Source organism: Orcinus orca, chromosome 13, assembly GCF_937001465.1.
Source record: "Orcinus orca chromosome 13, mOrcOrc1.1, whole genome shotgun sequence".
Taxonomy (NCBI): domain Eukaryota; kingdom Metazoa; phylum Chordata; class Mammalia; order Artiodactyla; family Delphinidae; genus Orcinus; species Orcinus orca.
The window spans coordinates 59,218,480-59,234,000 of NC_064571.1; the positions used below are offsets into that span (position 1 = coordinate 59,218,480).

The following is a 15,521-nucleotide window of genomic DNA, read 5'->3' on the forward strand; positions in this document are numbered from 1 at the left end:
TGATAATGCTTCTCTTGGAAAGGGCAATGAATGGTTCGTCGATTGCTGCATTAGATCTTTCCCAACTTAACCTTAATGCTCAGCTTTTACTCTTCTCTGTAGTTTTAAAAGCTGCAGGGCTTTCACATTAAGCAGCCTCTTGGTCTTTATTCCCAAGTGAGCTGCAATCTTTGAGGGAAATACCAAAAGGGAGAATCTTTTGGAGTTCTTGGCTGGGGAATTAACAACCCCCCCCCCCCCCGCCCCGCAATCCTTATCTGCTTGTGTCAGCAGCTCCTAGCCAGCGTATTGCTGTGCAGGTCTGGTAAGTAGGAAAAACACGGAGTGAGGATTTCAGAGAAAATCATTGATACCTCCCCGGATCCCTCCGCTAAAGGAAAGCTTCCTTTAGCGGGGGGATAGAAAGTGGAGGAAGAAAGATATATCTGGCTGAACAATTTCAGAGGTGAGAAACGGGTGGGCGAGCCGGGGTGGCGGTTCTGTCTGTGGGTGAGGGGAGGAAGGTGGCAAAGAAAAGTTGCAGCGTCGGTCTGCGCGTGTACTCCATGGGCTGGGCGCCGGGGAAAGCGCTAGCGTGCGGCCGGGACGCACTGCGGGGCCGAGAGCCGGGAGGACGTCGAAAACCTTCTCCGCGGCCGAGGCTGGGAGGCTGGAATTGCTGCCCGCCCGCCCGGAGCTCCAGAAACGCGCCGGCTCCTCTCGCCCGCGGTGGCCGAGGCCGCCGGGGTGGGGGCGCGCAGGGGGCCGGGGCGCCGGCGGCGGCGGCGGGGCGGAGCGCGCGTGAGAGCGAGTGCGAGGCTGCGGGCGGCGGGCTGGCGGGCGAGTGTGCGCGGGAGGAAGGGAGGGAGAGGAGCGGAGCGCGCGCGCCGCCCGGGCCCCGGCCCTCCCAGCCTCCCGGCCTCCGCGCTGCCTCCCGCCCGCGCGCACCGGCTGCCTGCCGCCGCCGACGCTCCTGCTCGCGCCGGCGCTGCACGGGAGCTTGCCCGCCGCTGCCCGCTTTGTGCTTCCCCCCGAAGATGGGAGCGACCTTTCCCAGCTCGGGAGCTATTTAAAAGGAGGGAGTGCGCCGTCTTTCCTGCTAACGTGGAGGAACGGGGGAAGGATCCAGCCGCACTCCCCCAAACCAGGTAGGATCTTCGGAAGGGCAGCAGAAAGGATTTGGTCAGATACCGCCAACTGTTTTCCATTTGTTCAGAAGGCTACACTTCCCTCCGCTTTGGCAAAGGACCAGCTCCTAAATTGTGTGTCTGTGTGTGTCCCCACCCATTTTCTGGGGGTGTCCGCGCTTCTCGGGGAGTGAAATTGCTCGGGCTGGTGCGTCTGGGCGTTGAGGGTGCCCGCCTGCCAGTGCCGGCTGCCGGAGCAAGAAAGGGCTGCTGAGGAGAGATGCTGCACCCTGCACCGCGCTGGGCTTAAGGATTCAGGGCGCGAAGAGCGAAGTCCACCCGGAATGCAACGCTGCTGGGGATCCAGGCGTCCCCACCCACTGGGCTCTGCTCCGCGGTCATCCCTCCTCCCGGTAATCCCTGGGGTCTTCCCCAAGGCCACACTCGCGAGTCTCCTCTTTTCCGGCCAGCCCTGGGTGCTCCTTCAGCATCGACTGCGGAGAGGAGGGAGGTGTGACCGGGGCGGGGGGACAGGCAAGGGAGAGAAGGGGCGGGGGAGTGGGCTGCAGGGTCCCAGTCTCTGGGCACCCAGCCCGAGTGTGCGTTGGGGATCCTGCGCGCAGAGGCATCTTTCCCCAGGACATTCGAAGGGAACTTTGCCGCTGCATTGTCTGCCTCCGGAGCTTCGCTGGCTCTTGGGGAAATGGTCTGTGTTCTGAGACATGAGGATATCCTTCTTGGATCCTCCTTAATGAAGAAGAGGGAGGTCTTATGGGTGGCCGGTAGGCTACAGAAACCAAATCCACCCAGGCGATGCTTTTAAAAATATAGTATGTGTGCCTCCGTGGTTTTTCAATTCCCCCTTCCCTCATGGATTGTGTTGACTGATGAATGGCTTGGGCCGGCAATTCGTATTTCCCTCTCCAGACAAAGTGGCAATGGTTGGGTTGGGAGCAGAGCGATCAAATTTAACAAAGAATTTTGTGAGAAAAAGCAATGTGTTTGGTGTCCGCAGTCGCTGGAAAGAAAGTCCTGCTTTGCACTAGGTATTTGTTTAACCCCTCTTTGCCTGGCTCCCTTGCTGGCGCTGTCTACTGCTAGTCAGCCACTAGTGGTTGTGAATATAACAATACAAACTTTGTCCTGCTGGAGGTGTAAAGACTAAAAAAAGAAAAAAAAAAAAAAGGATATCAGTAGGAGGTGAAGTGGAAGAAGCTTTTTAAAAAATGACGGATGTAAAGACAGTACAGGCATCCCTATCATGGAGGAGCTAGTAGAGTAGGTGGAGAGTCTGATCAGATCTGGTTAAAGGCATAGCTTGGGTCTCTCCGAATAGGAGCAACTGAACATCCACAGTCTAGCATCTGTGTGAAGATTTCCTAAGAGAAATGGGGTGCAACCAGGAGGGGATTCTGAAAGCATACCTCCCACCCACACTCCCCAACACACACACACACACACACACACACACTCTCTCTCACTCACTCACTCGCACGTTTTCTCTTTCTCAGAGCTACTTGTGCAGCAAGTCAGGAAAAGAGGGAGGAAAATGTATTGAGATGTTTCATTCATTTCAGAAAAGAAAACAAAGCCGGAATAGGAGTGATTGCTTTGAGGCTCCTCTTTCAAATCCTGTGTTGCTTGAATTTACCTCTATGGGTTTGCTAAACTTGCTTAATTGTGAGGTTAGTCTCGCGTGAAAAAAAGGAGGAAGAGAGAGCTAGCTTGCTCCATCTTTGGGGCCTTGAGAGTGAGAAGGTGGGGAAAGATCCCCTTATTTCCTCAGAAGCAGTATGTGTTTTCTTAAATGGTTTTCATTTTAGGGACTCTGCCTGCTTGAAGGATTCCATTTGGATCTGAGGGCTCTTTAGCTATGATTCCTCCCACCTACTAAAAAAGGAGCCTTAATTTTTTCCCCCTAAACTGGCTCTTTTATTAAATATGGCATGATTAATTCCCAGGGAAAAAGAAAAAAAACTGGACAGAGGTAAACTGTTGTTCACTCCTGAGCTGTGCAGGGATAGCAAAGAATGTAAGTGTCCATGACAATCAGACTTCCTTTACTCTGTCTTAAAAGCTTAGCAGGGCTGGAAGAGGAGTGTAACAAATTAAAAGAATATGAAGGCTGTGCTTTACATCTATCTATCTGTGTACCTGTCTACCTACCTACCTACTGTCTATCTTTCTATTTACTTTATCATTACTATTTAATGGTTTCTACTGTATCATTTTGGATTAAGATTAAGTACTAGATGACCCTTTTGTTGACCATGAAAGGGAAGAAAAATGCATAGCCCTAGCAGTGCTTTAACTACAAATGAAATTACAAAAGGAAGGTGAAATTGCAAAAAGAAGGTGAAGTATAGTCAGTAACACCTACAGGACTATTTGCAGGAATTACATTAATTGCTCTTTCAAACTTACTATGTGTTGAAAATAAAATATTCCAGGAGAGCTTCAGCATTTTGTTAGCAAGCTATATTTAAGATGTTTTTTATCAGACAAAAAAAACCTTTTATTTATCTTGCAAAGTAAACGCATAGTTCCTTCCCTGTAAGTACTTAATCTGTTTCTTTGACAAAATAAATGGTGAGAAAAGCTCTGTAGATCCAACGAAGTTGCAAGTACAAAGCATACATTTAGCTCATGGATGGGTTTTTCTCAAAGTAAGTGCATTTTAGGACTGTACCATCTGATTTTCATGTTGCAATTCAGTAACAGAGGCTCTTTCTCCGTGATGACTTCAGGTAGAGGAAGAAAAGCACGTAGGTAAGAAGCGAGCAGTCTGCCCCATCAGCATGGAAATAAACAAGATCTAAATTGGAATAGAAAGTAAATCTGGAAAAAGAAATAAACAATTAAAAGAGGATGGTAGAGCACATACCTTGCAAGCTTGATATTTTTGCTGTATGTATGTATGTTGCTTTTCTCTAAAAACTGTTGCTTTACATTTGCTAACAACTTAGGAATCAGGGTGCTGAGATCTCACTTCTTCCAGATCCTTCCATCCTCTTTTATTTTTTTTCCTCTAAGGGATAAATGTCTCGTCAAAACGTCTTCCAGTATCATCCATACCTCATGGTCCGACCTCTCGTCATAACCTCTACCAAACGGTTTCCCATCTGATCCAATTCTTCTGCTCCCTCTTGTGGCAAATGTTCTCCCTGACTTTCCCTAGATTTCAGAATCCATTCCCTCAGCTGCCTATCACTTAGGTTCTAATTTTCAGTGGTAATTGATGCTAACGAAGGCAGTAGGTTGCTGAACTCGCTGCTTCCAACTTTCTCTCTGAACAAAGGGAGGTCTATCCCCTGGAGACGTCCTTGAGATTTAGTGGAAGTAAACGTCAGGTGCTGTCTGACCCACTGAGAGGGACTGGGTTCTGGGAAAGTGAGCTTTCAGAGTCTTGCCTCTGAGACTCTGATTTGGACTCAGGGCTAGTCCAGTGGGGCCTCATTAAGTGAAGTGGGATTATTTTCAGTTTTCTTCTTTTCTCTTCCAAAAGATACCTGTGTGTGAATGTGTCTGCATCTGTCCTCTCTCTTTTTCTCTCTCTTCCTGCCTCCCTCTCTCCCTCCTCAGCCTCTCACACGCACGCACGCACGCACACACACACACACACACAGGCCCATGCAGGCCAAAGGGCACATGCATACGCACGTGCGCACATGCACACGCACACACTTCACAAAAGATATACAGCACATATTTTGAAAACAACTAATCAGTGATTAGGTTCTCAATAGGGTTTGTAAATCAAACAGCTCATTTTCTGAACTGGAGGCTCCGAGGGTAAACTACTCTTACTGGCATGATTTCCTCAAAAGCAGTGAGAATACAGATGAGACCAGGCGTCTTTTGCTAGCGTGTTGACTCAACTTGGAAGACAGTTGCTCGCAGCCCGTGAGGCCTCAAGTGTTTGTTGTAGGCTCTCTTTGTTGTCAACTGTGTTTTGAACCCTAAGTGTTTTATGTCTACATTTGTGATTGTCCTTTGATCGGCGCAGCCAAGAGTGTATAGTAAGTAACAGGATAGACCAAGGTTCACGAGAATCCCATTTTCTCGCTACCTGAAACTTTCTAGCCAATTTCAGGAGGAGGAGGAGAATGTAGGGAAGGAGAAAAGTCCTGAAGTGATGGAAAGCAGCTGAAGTGATGGAAGTGTGTTTGTGATCAGGGGCAAGTATGTTATAGGCAGCTGTCTAGAAAGTGATTTGAGAAGCATAAAACATCCCTGGATTCAAAGCATTTATCCTTCAGCCAGTGTAGGATCAGAAATTCTCAGTATTAGAGACATTCATTTGAATAAAGTAATTCTATCTAGTAGATCCCTAATAGAACGCAACGAGATTACCTAGGAAAGAGCTACCATTCCTTCTCACAAACCATTCGCATCTGTTCGTTTACTAACTTGGATTGGTTTATCAGATCAGCTGGCAGAAAAGTTCTGAGCGCTGGAACACAGGATGATGCAGAGGAAGTGAAAGAAGTTTGAAATGGGCTGCTGTCCAGTTGGTGCCCCCAGAGGGCCATTCTGATGGGGAAGTACCCGGGAGCCAGGCTGCTGAAGTGGGGTGGGGGGGGGTAGAGAGTAGCCAGACAGAGGCAAAGATAAACTGTCACCCTGACATTTTACTTCTGGGTCAGCAAAGGTAACAAAAATTTGATCTTTCTTGAAAATTTACTCTTCTGAGAAATGGGTGAAATATGTCCCGTAGTGTGAAATCATATGCTTAAAGTCTTGAATGGCTTCTACTGTATCATTTTGGAATATTCATACTAGTAACCTAGAACACTAGTGTGATACTTGTTCGGACAAATGTTTTTTTTGCATATGTAATAGACATAGGAACATAAATGTAAATATTAGAGTCCATCTTAATTTTTTAGTTTAATTTATTTTTTTAAAATGACATGTCACTTTAAATTTTTATTTATTTATTTATTTTTGGCTGTGTTGGGTCTTCGTTTCTGTGCGAGGGCGTTCTCTAGTTGCGGCGAGCGGGGTACACTCTTCATCGCGGTGCGCGGGCCTCTCACTGTCGCGGCCTCTCTTGGTGCAGAGCACAGGCTCCAGACGCGCAGGCTCAGTAGTTGTGGCTCACGGGCCCAGTTGCTCCGTGGCCTGTGGGATCTTCCCAGACCAGGGCTCGAACCCGTGTCCCCTGCATTGGCAGGCAGATTCTCAACCACTGCGCCACCAGGGAAGCCCCATCTTAATTTTTTAGAAAAGATAGAAAAAGTCATCACTCTGTAGATGTCATTGCATGTGAAGTCAGAATAAGTTAATAATTTCCTGCTTGAATCTAATGTGAAATGAAGTCAAACAGACAAGAGAGTGATTCAGCAATTTTCTTCAATCCAACTGTGATATTTATTGAGCACTCAGTGTATGCAAGGCACTGCGCTGGGCTTTTCAGAGAATGCAGATGCTGAAGAGGAGTTATGTGATGTTTGTTGAATACCCATTATGTTGCAGACATCAGTCTAAGCACTTTGTACATGTTTTCTCACTTAACACCGTTGCAAGAAAGCATCCTGATCTTGACTTAAAGATGACGACTATGGCTCGGTTAAATAACTTGTCCAAGAGTGAATAGGTGATGGTACCCGTTTTTGAGGCTGTTTCAAAGCCATGCGCAAAACATGCTCTTTGCGCTGTGTTCCCTGTTCTTAGGGATGTACGGTCTAGAACGCCTAAACACTGGGCTGAGTGAGGTAGATGGATGGCTGCAGCTATCTAATGAGCCCAGTGCTTTCGAGTTGAGAGGAAGAAGAGAACATTGGAAAAGGCTTCATGGAGGAGGAGGAAGCATTTTAGTTGGTTCTCAAAGAGTGAAAGGACTTTGCAAATAAATAAAGCCTCGCTATTTTTAAAACATGTAAACCAGCCCCAGCTAATTTATGACAAGGACCACCCTGGAGCAAGGTTAGGGCCATTTCCAGACTTCAAGCTAGCTGCATGTCCCGGTTAAGACCATGCCATGGGAACTGTGGATCTGAAACAGATGCTAGCATAAATCACTGCTCACATGTATTTTACACGGGAACCCAAAATTGATGAACTTCCAGCATGCCTTGGAGGAGAGAAGCTGTATCAGTCTGAGAGGTGAAGCAAGGAACAGACCTTAAATTTGACGGTTATGTTTTCTGGGCCATCACAGGTGGTTTTTCTTTCTTTCTTGAGCACCGAATGGCTCTGATGCTTTCTCCCTTGAGCTTCTCCAGTTCCTCACTTCCGCTACCCCCTAAAGCACAGGACCCAGGGCCCCCTTTGGCTCTGCTCTGTTCAATGTATAGCACCCAGTTGCAGCAGGTTTAGAGAATGGGTCTGCTTACTCTACACGCCAACCTCCACTTCCTCTCTGCACCTTGGTAGTGCCCCCAAAGTGAGTGGCATCAGCCAGGGGCAAAAGGATAGAGCTTGGGGAGGGGCTCAGTCACGTGTCACATGTCCCTCAGAAGTTGCAGGTTGTCACTCTTCCAAAACCATCTGCCTTTCAAATGCTGGGGGATGTGAGCCCCCTGGAGCTGAAATTTGTGAGTTGATGTTGGACACAGTTGGTGACTCTTCCCCCCCCCCCCAACTTAACTCCTCACTTTCTTCTCCTGGCCGTGCAGCTGCCCCTGGCCCTTTTTCAGAACTTCTCCTTATCAGTGCTCGTGCTGCTTAGACCCATAGCTAGCACTGGAAGACACATCAGAGATCAGCTAGTTTTTTTATTAACAAATAAGCAAATGGAGGCCACATGAAATTAAATGACTCAATAAGAGTGAAATGGGACATTATTGAATCTAGATCTATGACTCTGAAGTCATTTCACCAAAGTTACATCTCCCTTTTTTCTTTGATAATATAGAAGCCCTCTAGAAATGTGCCTGTGTTTTCTGGCCTCAGGAGTCCGTGGATGTCTAGCAATGATTTCCTCAGGTGGAAAGAAAACTATGAATTTGCTTCTATATCGAGGATATTGACAAAAGCAATGAAGTTCCCTATGGTACTCAGACCAGAGTTCTCTGAGGTCAGCAGGCATATCATGTTAGTTTTAATATTTGTTTGAATTCAACAAATGGCATATTTAACATTGCGCAAGATCCTTAACTTTTCTGTGCCTCATTTTCTTCATCTATTAAATGGGAGTAATAGTAGTAAAGAACCTTATGGGGTTTTTGTGAGGAATAATACATTAATGCTTGTAAAACATTTGGAACTGCCTCTGGCACATGAGTGCTCAGTGAGGATTGGTCCTTACTACTTGAGAGATGACCAGTGAGAGAGCACCGTTTCTACCTGTGCGCCTTTATGTGGACATGCTAATTGCGAAGGTCGCCATGGAGAGCTCGAAAATAAGGGCATACCTAAGGACTACACCAAAGGTCACAAAGCTGTTTTTCAAAGCCACATAGTAAATATTTTTGGCTTTGTGGACCACAGAGCCTGTCACAGCTACTCAACACTGCTGTTGTAGCATGAAAGCCATTGACGATACTTAAATGCGTGAACATGCTGTGTTCTGTAAAACATTGTTTACTTACACTGAAATTTGAACATCATATAATTTTCAGGTCATGAAATATTGTTTTTTTAAATTTTTTTCAATCATTTCAAAATGTAAAAAAAATTAAATAGGCATTATAAAAACAGGTGGTGAGCTGAATATGACCTGTTGGCCATAGTTTGCCAACTCTTTTTTTTTAATAGATCTTTATTGGAGTATAATTGCTTCACAATACCATGTTAGTTTCTGTTGCACAACAAAGCGAATCAGTCATATGCACACACGTCCCCATGTCCCCTCCCTCTTGAGCCTCCCTTGAGACACAGATTGTAAGAGATACACACAGGCCGTCTTAGGGGGCTGCAGGAAACCCAGCAATAGGGGTTGGTGTCCTGGGAAGAGATCTGGCCTAGAAACTTAGACACCTTGTTTTAGAGCCTGGCTCTGTCACTTCTGAGATGCATGGCTTTGAAAAAGTCTTTTAAGTTATGATGGCCTGAGTTTTCATGTGGGGGAAAAAGGGGAAGGGGAAACGTTAGATGACTTTTAGGGGCCTTCCTGGCACTAAACGCATTTTAATGAAGGGGAATTGGACATTCGAGATGGGTCATGGAGGACGGGTAGAAAAGCATGAGAAAGAAAATCAGGGTGCATATTTGGGTAATTTTTATTTAGTAGCTCAGTTGTCTACCAGGAACAGTAAGCCTGGGGAGTTAGACAGGCAACATATTGATGACCTTGAATGCCAAAGTGAGGGATCAGAATATCATAGCTTGGGGTTGTTAGCCAAATTCCTCAGTTTTACAGACGAGGCTGAGAAAGGGAAAATGACTTGTCCAAGGCCACATGACTGGCCAGTGAGAGCCAAGACCAGCACTCATTTCTTTTGGCTCCTAGACCAACGACCCTTCCAATCTACCATATTGCCCCCAGCAGCATGCAATTAGTTTCAACTGTCTGACTATGACCTCAGAGGGGAAAACTCTCATGTAAATTACGGAAGCTGTTTTTAGTATTGTCTAAACATGATCTCAACGCCCAGCATATCTAAGAAGGTAGGTCTGTGAGTAATCCCATTACAGAGAAGGGTAATTGCATAAGTGTTAACCTAAGGCCTTGCACTACAGCAACCTTTAGCCTGACTTCCTGCTGAGTGTCTTTTAAAAAGTTTTGAATCATGTTATTTCATCAGCAGTCTTCCCTAATACCCTAGTAGGTCAGGTTCTCCATTACTGACTCTTGTAGGACTGTGTTTTTCCTTCATAGCATTTATCAATTAATAAATGCTTCTTTCTGTAACAATTTAAATTAACATCTATCATCTGTCTTCCCATCTAGATAATAAATTCAGGGAAGAGAGAGATTGTGTCTTGTTTAGTTCATGGTTCTAGCCCCGCATATCTTGCTAGATGTATAATAGACATTCAGTGTTTGCTGAATGAAGGAAGGAATGTATGTTCTCTCATTAGTCATTGATCCTGGTGAAAACAGTCCTTGCTTAAGCAAGGACTTAATAGGCAGGTTACTATTTTCACTTGTTAATGAAATGATTAAATGATGAGTATTTCTTTCTCCACTAAATTTTTTCTTTTTCAAAAGCTCCTATGTAATCCTCACCTATCACAAAAAGACAATAACATAATAGTTGTGGCATAGTTACCAACATTAAAACCATAAGCCATAAGCCGATATTTAAACAATTCTTCAAATACAGGTGTATGGGATTGGTTTAAAGGACATGTTCACTAGATACCTTACCTAGTAGAGAAACTGTATGTTTCATAAACTGTGTTCAGGGTTTTGTGTAAAAAGTTCATATTTTCCCTCCCAAAAAGCTACTCAATTTATTTCTGTAAACAAAAATTTGGTTAGTTCCTTTTTAAGCTGCTTCCATTTAAAAAATGGATTTTTTTATATACATACACACCTAGTTTTAGACCCATGTCACTGTGTATATTGTCAGGAACTTTAGAATATTGATGAAGAGTCACCATTATGTGAGTATCAACTTGAGGTTTTTTTTTTTTTTTTAATTTCTTTTTACTTCCTACTTCTGTTCTCCTCAAGAGCATCTTATTCTTTAAAGGATTATGCTTTTTGACTATGCAGGAAAATATAAAAGACCTACAAACTTCGAGTTGATAGGGTCGTATCCCCCAAACAGCAATCTGCTGGAAGATGAAGCTTAATGACTCAGGGAGAAAGCTGATGAAATTCACCAGCCTCTCTTTACATAACCAGTATTTTCCTTATTAAAAAAGATTTTTTTAAAAAAGACATCTGCATGTTCCTATCACATAGCTAGAAATTGGAGTCTGTGTTAAACATCCCCAGTCCCAAGAGGCAGACTAGAAAGTCAGAAGAGGGACTGCAAAGATTTACCCTTGAGTTGAAGGAACAGGGGAGTTGGTGAGGCTCCACCCAGAGCCCCTCATGTAAAGAGCACAGGTTTCCTCACCGCCTAAGCCTTCCAGTTTGGGGTTTTTGTTGCTGTGTACTGTTGACCTCTGTTCAGGGCTTGTGGACAGAACCTGATTAGAAGGTCTCTGAAGACTTCCGTGGGTCTGCTTCTTTGTCCTGTGTCTATGTGGAGTCCTAGCCATCCTTAGCTGTTTCTCCTTAAGGAAAGCAGAACAAACCCTTGGCAAAATTACCAAGTACGTGTAAGTTACTCCCAATGATTTAATCTCCTCTTTGGGAGGCCCTGTTGATGCTCCTGTTAGGGTCCATTTTTCTCTACCCTCTTCTGTCTTACCTCACACACACAGTCACCAAGGGGCTTCATATTTTGATGCTGTCTGGAGTCCCAATCTGTGACAAGGAGAGCCCATCTGATACACTATTTCATATCAACAACTTACTGATATTACAATAAACGCTTTCTTCTAATTTTAAGGTACTGCCTTCCATCAAGGACCTTATTTAAGTCCTCTGCTCTCCAGTCTTTGTCTGCTAAACATGCCCGATGCCCTTTATGCCAGTTTTTTCCTCCTACCCAGTTCTGCCTTTCTACCCTACGTGCCAATGCCAAGACCATCCCTATCAGAATCACCTAGGGTGCTCGGGAAAATTCAGATTTGGGGGTTCCTCCTTAGAGATACTGTGTATCTGATGATAGGGCCCGGTTGTCTGCACTTCAGTGAGTTTTCCAGATGATCCTTAGGTGACCTGAAGTTGAAAAAACATTGTTCTATGCCTTTTGTCATATCATTGCTTCCTTCTGGAATGTCCTCAACTCTCTCCGACTTCTGTCATCCCTCTAGTCCCCTCCTTTTATGGAATTTTCCATATTCTTCTATTCATGGTCATTTGAGTAACTATTACTGGAAGACTGTAACTTCGTCAGAAACAGGGGCCATGAGTCAATCATCTTTGAACTTCCCACGGTGTTTGGTCTGGTGCTTTGCACATAGAAGCCCTCCATAAGTGTTTGAGGAACAAATGAATGAATGATCCCCTCTCTTAGAACTAGAAATACCAGGAGGGCTATACTTCACTGAAACAAAGTTCTTAAGGTGAAATGTCAACAAGCTAGTGTGGAAAATATTTTTAGGTAGGAAATCTTTTTTGGTGACCCAGAAATAAATGCATGCATATGGCCTCATTTTTTTTTTTTTTTTTCAGTGTGTAAGGTTGAACATCAAAGAAAGGCTGCTCTTTCTCTTCAGGGTGGATGGTGACCAAATTATTACCTGAAATAGTAACCATTGTCCAACACAAGGCCCCTGAAAGATTCAGAGTACAGAAAAGGCGATCCAAGGCCCTCCTCCGGGAGTTCACTACATTTGAAATCTTTTGATTGCAGGACTGTATGCTGAGCAGTTGGAGGTTTCTAGAAGCCCAGTTTTATGACCCCAAGACCCCAGATATGTTAACCTGGGAACTAGGTGGTCCACTTTGAGAGCGTCCAGGTGTAGTCACGGTCTCACTGTCTGAATCCCTGGAAAATCTCTCCTCTTCTGTGATCCCCTAGTAATGAAAGAGTTATGTCTTCCAGAAAGGGGACTCACTCCTTGACTCTTGTAAGGCCCCACTAGAATGTGAGCTTCTTTGGGGATATTATCTTTTTATTTTTTTGGGGGGGGATATTATCTTATTCATCTTTGTAACATGGTGTCTGGCACATACAAGTGGCTAAGAAAAACTTGGCAGACAAACCCATGAATGAATGTGTTGTTTTCCCTTTTATTTGGATTACTTAACAGTTAAAAATTAGTGTCTTGACCCCAAGACAGTAAATCTGTGGGCTGCTGCATTGAGATTCTCGAAAAAATATTGACTTATTGTTTTTAGGGCCAAGTATTAACTTCCTTGTTAGGCTAAAATTCAATATCATTCTCCCCAGCTTTCTGCATTGCCCTCTTTTATTTTAGTTTTGCTTGTTCATGGCTAGGATTTCATTCTCTATTTTCTTTTCTCCTGACTGAATGGAAAAACCTTGAGATTATTACATGACTTTGGAGGGATTTCAGACCTCAGATTTTAGCTGATGATCCCCCAAGTGGATCCTCTTTCCCTTGCTATGTGATGAATAGGAGTGCTTACAAAAGCCTTTCTTGCGGGGTGGGCAGGCATGAGACAGGAGAGGGAAACGTGAATGAGATGATCCAAAGACACACATTTATTCAGGTGGGAAGGAGGGGCAGCGTGGGAAGGTTATTCCACACTAAGTACCTAAGTAAGTTGCTAAGACAGAACAGTATTGTTAACCTGTGTAGTGAAAACAAACAAATGAAAAGGTCCTGCTGTTTTGGAAAGCATTCTGGTTATCATGCAAAATGCCTGGATTTAAATCCTATCTGTCACTTAGATTCGTATGATTTCAGCCCGGTTTACTTTGATGAACGATTTATTTTTTCTCGTTTGTAAAATGGGAATGACAATACCTCCTTGCAATATCGTCAGAAAAGATAGTGAATGCAGAGTAATCAATAGAGCACCTGGGACAAAGCAAGTGCTCAGTCAGTGGTGGCAGTCATGATTGTCATAAAGGCCCCTGAGGGGGGCCCTTCCACTGCCCTTGGTCCTGGCAGAACAATTCTGAGGATCGTCCTGGCTGACTCTACATGGAGACCAAGATTAGCAGAGTATCTTCCCTTCAAATTCTTCCTTCCATTGGAAGACTCTATTCTCCACCTTTCTTCCTTCTGCCCATATATCCATGTCCGAATGCAGAGGTAATATATTTAAATTCTTCGTGCTCTTTCCCTTTTATGGGGCCTCTGTAATAGAGGTGATTGGGGGTTGGTGTTTGACTAGATGTCTTTTTAGTGTCCTGAAAGGAGAAGAAGATATGCTCCCTTGAGGATGTGCAAAATATTAGGACCCTCTCAACAGAGCAGATGATCTTGGCATTCCAGAAGAAATCAGCAAGCCAGGGCTGGTATAGGAGGACCAACTACCAGGTGCTGGGGAAAATGTCAGGGTCCCAGCCCCTCTCCTGATGCTGGAGATCAGGTTTTCTAGCCTGAGGTTCTCTGTGAATGACTGAATCACAATTCCTCTCCTCTACCCAACACTGACATTGGCTTTTCAGTCTGACACCGGCCTCTGCTCAGTTTAGGGGCATCCCTTTTACATAAGGAACATTTCTAAATGCATATGCCTGGGTTCAGCCCTCGGATTCTGATTCCACATCAGAGATTTGGTGAATCAGCACATGACCGAATGAGAAATATTTTATTCATTTAATAAAAGCAGGTGCTGTGCATCTTCCATATAGCAGGCTCTGCTCTCGGAACTGGGTGAACAAAAGAGACAGAAATCCCTACTCTTACAGCGTTGACATCCGTTAGAGAGAAAGAGAAAGAGAGAAACAGAGAGAGAGAGAGAGAGAGAGAGAGAGAAAGACAATAAGCAGAGCCATTAAATAAATTATATAGTGTATAAAAAGTAATAAGTTCTAGGACTCACAGGCATAGAGAACAGACTTGTGGTTGCCAAGGGGGTGGAGGGTGGGGAAGGGATGGAGTGGAAGCTTGGGGTTAGTAGACGCAAACTATTACATATAGAATGCATAAACAACAAGGTCCTACCATATAGCACAGGAAACTATATTCAATATCCGGGGGTAAACCATAATGGAAAAGAATATAAAAAAGAGTGCATATCTGTGTATAACTGAGTCACTTCGCTGTACAGCAGAAATTAACACAACATTGTAAATCAACTATACTTCATTAAAAAGTAATTTCTGTATCAAAAAACAAAGTACAGAAAAAGGGTCTCATGACTTTTCAATAACATATTCATTGTCCTAAATCCTAAATCCATCTTTCTTTTTTTGGCCACGTTGCCTGTCGCCCCAGTTGCTACCTTTGATGAATGAGGTGGGTGTTTTCTGAGATGGGACAGGGTCCTGACTCCAGTCTTGTAAGCTTAGGCAAGAGGGCTTGAGCCCCTTATGTGATGTCTCACAGCTTGTCTCCTAGAGGACCTGTCCTCATTTATCAGGCAGCAAAGAAGCAACTCTCTTTGGAAAGAAAAAAAAAAGTAACAGCAGAGAGTCGTGGAAACTGAACGAGCTCCTTTCTGAAGTGTGGTCACGGCCTGATGGCCTGAGGTTGAGGGCCAGAACAGTAATTGGCACCCTCAGTGGATGATCAGATAAGAAAAGTCATCCTCTGGCATCATCTCTTTGTCTAGAAGAATTTGGAAGTGCTTGCATCCATAGTGAATAAGAATTTATGGTTGCTTTACTGTTGCCTTAGAAACAGATTCACTGCTTAGCTTTGAGGCTTTCAGTCAGCAGGAATCACATAGAAGGGGATTCCAGGTCCTGATGGAGAGTCAGGGAGTTCCTTGGAATAACCCCAGCTGCCAGTCAGCAGAATGAGATTAGGCTGCCCCAAGCATAGGACTGGTGAGAATGCCAGAGGTATTCCTTCTGTCTGAGTCAGTTCTCCTTGTAGTCAAAA

The 15,521-nt window shown here is 44.5% G+C and overlaps 1 protein-coding gene across 9 annotated transcripts in view; it reads left to right on the top strand.

Annotated features, from left to right (window-relative positions):
- Window positions 1-303: 303 nt before the first annotated feature.
- The window catches only part of SLC8A1 (solute carrier family 8 member A1), a 345,969-nt gene continuing 330,751 nt past the window's right edge, over window positions 304-15,521 (top strand). For 5 of the 9 annotated variants that reach the window (XM_033419208.2, XM_049695820.1, XM_049695817.1 and 2 more), the window contains exon 1: window positions 1,137-1,519. Coding sequence is in view for 4 of the 9 variants with exons in the window: in XM_049695820.1 (XP_049551777.1) it covers window positions 1,451-1,519 (69 nt within the window). In the remaining 5 variants the exon portion in view is untranslated. The other 4 variants (XM_033419206.2, XM_033419207.2, XM_049695818.1 and 1 more) reach the window with 3 other exon arrangements.